Raw genomic sequence first — 3,902 nt, forward strand, 5'->3', positions numbered from 1 at the left:
CCTTACTACATGTAGTTCCCTGTTATGAACTCGATGGGCCGCTGTTGCCCTTTTGTCAAAGTGTTTTCAAGTGTTCGTTTCCACAAACAAATCTCCGGTGCTGGCTCAGTCGAGCCAGGACATCGAAACATATCGCACGGCCCATGTTAGATGGAATACCACCCTTGGAATATTAATCTGGCATATTTTTTTTGCATTGGCCCTTGCCTTCTTGTATTGTTGATGACTTTGCAAACGGTGAAAGAGGGCTGCAGTTGAAGGATTTGGCGGAGGCATCTTGTTGAACAATGACGCGGCAAGCGCTGCTTTTTGTCTGCGTGCTCGGCTTTCCAGCCGTTCTTGGACAAGTCAGCTACTCTATACCCGAGGAGATGGCCAAAGGATCTTTCATCGGTAACGTAGCACATGATTTGGGACTGGATGTGAAACGCTTACAGTCGGGCAAAGCTCGCATCCACACGGGGGACCGCGCTGATTACGTCCAGCTCGACAAGGAAAAAGGAGTGCTGGTTATAAAAGAGAAGATAGATCGCGAAGCTATTTGCGGCCAGACAACGCCTTGTGCGCTCCATTTTCAAATAGCGCTCGAGCAGCCGATAGAAATATTACCCGTGACTGTTGAGGTCACAGATATGAACGACAATGATCCGGTTTTTGAAAAGGAAGGTCGGGTGTTGGAAATCAGCGAGTCGGCTGTTGTTGGCTCTAAATTCATGTTAGAGAAAGCAGTCGACCCCGACATCGGGTTGAACGGGCTTCAGAGTTATACGCTAAAGCCGAATGATAATTTCATACTCAAATTACACAGACAGTCAGACGGTGGGAAGAAAGTGGAAATGATTTTACAGAAGCCCTTAGACAGAGAAAAAGAGGAATTTGTTACATTGCTCTTAACGGCGCATGATGGAGGAGAGCCGCAGAGGTCAGGAACAATGCAGATTCAAATTCAAGTGTTAGACGTTAATGATAATGCTCCCGTTTTTACACAAAATGTTTACAAAGCGAACCTGAAAGAAAATTCCGCGTCAGGAACACTCATTACTAGAGTGAGTGCTTCCGATGCAGACAAAGGCTCTAATGGAGAAGTGAGCTATGTCATTGGAAACGGCATGAGCAGCGTTTCCAAATTATTTCATATTACTGAGGATGGAAATTTTGTGTTGAAAGGCCCTATAGATTATGAAAAGGCACAAAAATATGAGATTGACATAGAAGCAGTTGACAGAGGTGGGCTTTCTGATTCCAGTAAGGTGATCATTGACGTGGGTGATGTAAATGACAATACTCCTGTTATTAAAATGATTTCCTCCTCCACTTCAGTGGAGGAGGAATTGCCTGCCAACACAGTGATAGCGGTAATGAGTGTAAAAGATCCAGATTCGGAAGAAAATGGTAGAGTAAATTGTGTTATTGATAATAATATACCTTTTAAAGTAACATCTACAAGTACTTTTTACAGTATTGTAGCAGATGGTGATTTGGACAGAGAGCGGTCGTCAGAGTATAATATCACAGTGACATGCTCAGATGAGGGCATGCCTTCCCTCTTCAGCAGCGTCACTCTCACCTTACACATCTCAGATGTGAATGACAATGCGCCTGTCTTTGAAAGGAGCTCATATGAAGCTTATGTTGTAGAAAACAACACTCCAGGTCTCTCCGTATTGATGCTGAAAGCCAGTGATGCTGACTGGAACCAGAATGCTCGTCTTTCGTACATCCTGGAGGACTCCTCAGTTAATGGAGTGCCAGTCTCCTCATATGTGTCTGTTAGTGCCGATAGTGGAGTCATCCATGCAGTGCGTTCATTTGACTATGAGCAACTGAAAGAGTTCAATTTCCGAGTCAGAGCGCAGGATGGTGGCTCCCCTCCTCTCAGCAGCAACGTGAGTGTCCGCATCTTGATCCAGGACCAGAACGACAACGCCCCTCAAGTCCTGTACCCGGTGCAGACGGGCGGCTCGCTGCTGGCTGAAATGGTACCACGTTCGGCCGATGTGGGCTATCTGGTGACTAAACTGGTGGCCGTGGATGTGGACTCTGGCCAGAACGCCTGGCTCTCCTACAAAGTGCACAAGGCCACCGACAGGGCACTGTTTGAAGTGGGCCTCCACAACGGAGAAATCAGAACTGTCCGCCAAGTGACTGATAAAGATGCTGTCAAACAAAAAATGACTGTTGTCGTGGAGGACAACTTAACGTGGCGGTGGCCGACAGCTTCCCTCAAGTGCTGTCAGAGTTCACTGACTTGAGCATGCACGACAAGGAGTACAATGACCAGCTGACTTTTTACTTAGTCTTGGCTCTGGCAGTGGTATCCTTTCTCTTCATCACCTGCTTGCTGCTTATCATATCGGTCAAAGTGTACCGGTGGAGACAGTCTCGCGTCCTGTACCACTCCAACCTGCCCGTCATTCCGTATTGTCCACCACGTTACTCGGATACTTTGGGGACGGGAACTCTCCCGCATGTGTACAATTACGAGGTGTGCAGGACCACTGACTCCAGAAAAAGTGATTGTAAATTGGACAGAGCTCCAAGTCACAACGTGATGGCAATGGACCCCCATTTTACAGGGACCGTGCAGAAGATGCACATTGAAAAGAACATCATGGATGAACTCGATTCTCCTCTAGAGGTTAGACTTCATTATTTTCAATACTGAGTTTTTTTTTTTTTTTTTTTTGCAGACTGACAACTATTTCATGATTTTTACTGTGTAAACCACCACAATTAATTGATTGGGTTGAGATCAGAGAACTGATTTGGAAATTCCAGGGTATCAAATTTATTTGCCTTCAAAATGCTGTACTTGTATGTGCTTTAGTATGCCATTACTGTTTTTCCCCTGAATATGAGCAGAGTATGTAGATCAATTTGTCAGGTAATTTCTGTCAGTAGTCTCATCATCCATGAACATAAGTGAGCTCTTTCATATCATAGCGACAGTATACATGCTCATGTCCTGGCATTACCTGCAACATGTGTGACACATCTCAAATTAACTTTATTTGTATGCTTTGAAACATGAGCTGTTCCTTTCCTTCTCCTTACTCTCCTCTATACATCATTCTATAATAGCGTTTAAGTTCAGTTTCCAGGATGAGGCACCCGTCTGCTCTTTGTAATCCAGGCAGTCGAATGAGTTGAAGGTCCAATCTAAAGCCTCCATAGACCTGATGCGGGTGGTGGTGATGTTGTGGGTGGTGTGTGGCTGTGCTGAGGACTGGCCGATGTGGCGGTGTGGGCTTCTGGTGCCCGCGGCCACCACATTGTTGACTCTTGTTCTAGAAAATTGTAGACTTTTGTGTTTGTGGCAAAATCTGATTTGGGTATCCGGTTCTTGAAGGGTACCCTTGAACTACAGTAAGTGTAAATCTCTGTTTTCATTTAAGGGCTGCTTGATTGTGTATTTTATTTTAGAAAGATTGATTTGTGAGGGTCATCTGCCCTGATAAATTTAAGATGACAAGTGTCCAAATGCTTTTGAGCTCCTGAAAACTGGCATATTTACCAATTTCTAAAATGATAAGTAGCATAGTTTTTGAAACCCCCTGCAATAAAATTGGAAGTGTACACTTCAATCAGTTTCCCCGGCAACCTATGGAATGGTGTTTAAATACAAAAATCATACAAACTCTTGTCTATGTTCCAACACAAGCAGACCGAACTTTGAAGCCCTCCCGTTTCAGCACCATGGAGAGTGACGTTTTTCCTTTTAATCTGTTGTTTCTCCCACTTGCTTTCCTCAGACGTCTGTAACTATTATGCAATGGATTACTTGCATACTGTATTACAATTTCTATGAGAATATAACATTTGCGAGTTCATGATTGTGTGGAAGATTTGAATAACAGGGGTTTGGGGGGGGGGGGGCCCGGAATAAACCTGCTCCTCCTTTG

At 44.6% G+C, this 3,902-nt stretch overlaps 1 protein-coding gene across 1 annotated transcript in view; it reads left to right on the forward strand.

The window, feature by feature from the left end:
• The window catches only part of LOC109524207 (protocadherin gamma-A5-like), a 5,358-nt gene extending 3,106 nt beyond the window's left edge, over positions 1-2,252 (forward strand). The window contains exons 2-3 of the mRNA XM_019883886.1: positions 438-745; positions 1,613-2,252. Coding sequence (XP_019739445.1) covers positions 438-745; positions 1,613-2,252 — 948 coding nt within the window. The remainder of the gene's footprint in view (positions 1-437; positions 746-1,612) is intronic.
• The last annotated feature ends 1,650 nt before the right edge of the window (positions 2,253-3,902 follow it).

The sequence above is a fragment of the Hippocampus comes genome, unplaced genomic scaffold (genome assembly GCF_001891065.2).
Source record: "Hippocampus comes isolate QL1 unplaced genomic scaffold, H_comes_QL1_v1.1 scaffold156, whole genome shotgun sequence".
Classification (NCBI taxonomy): Eukaryota; Metazoa; Chordata; class Actinopteri; order Syngnathiformes; family Syngnathidae; genus Hippocampus; species Hippocampus comes.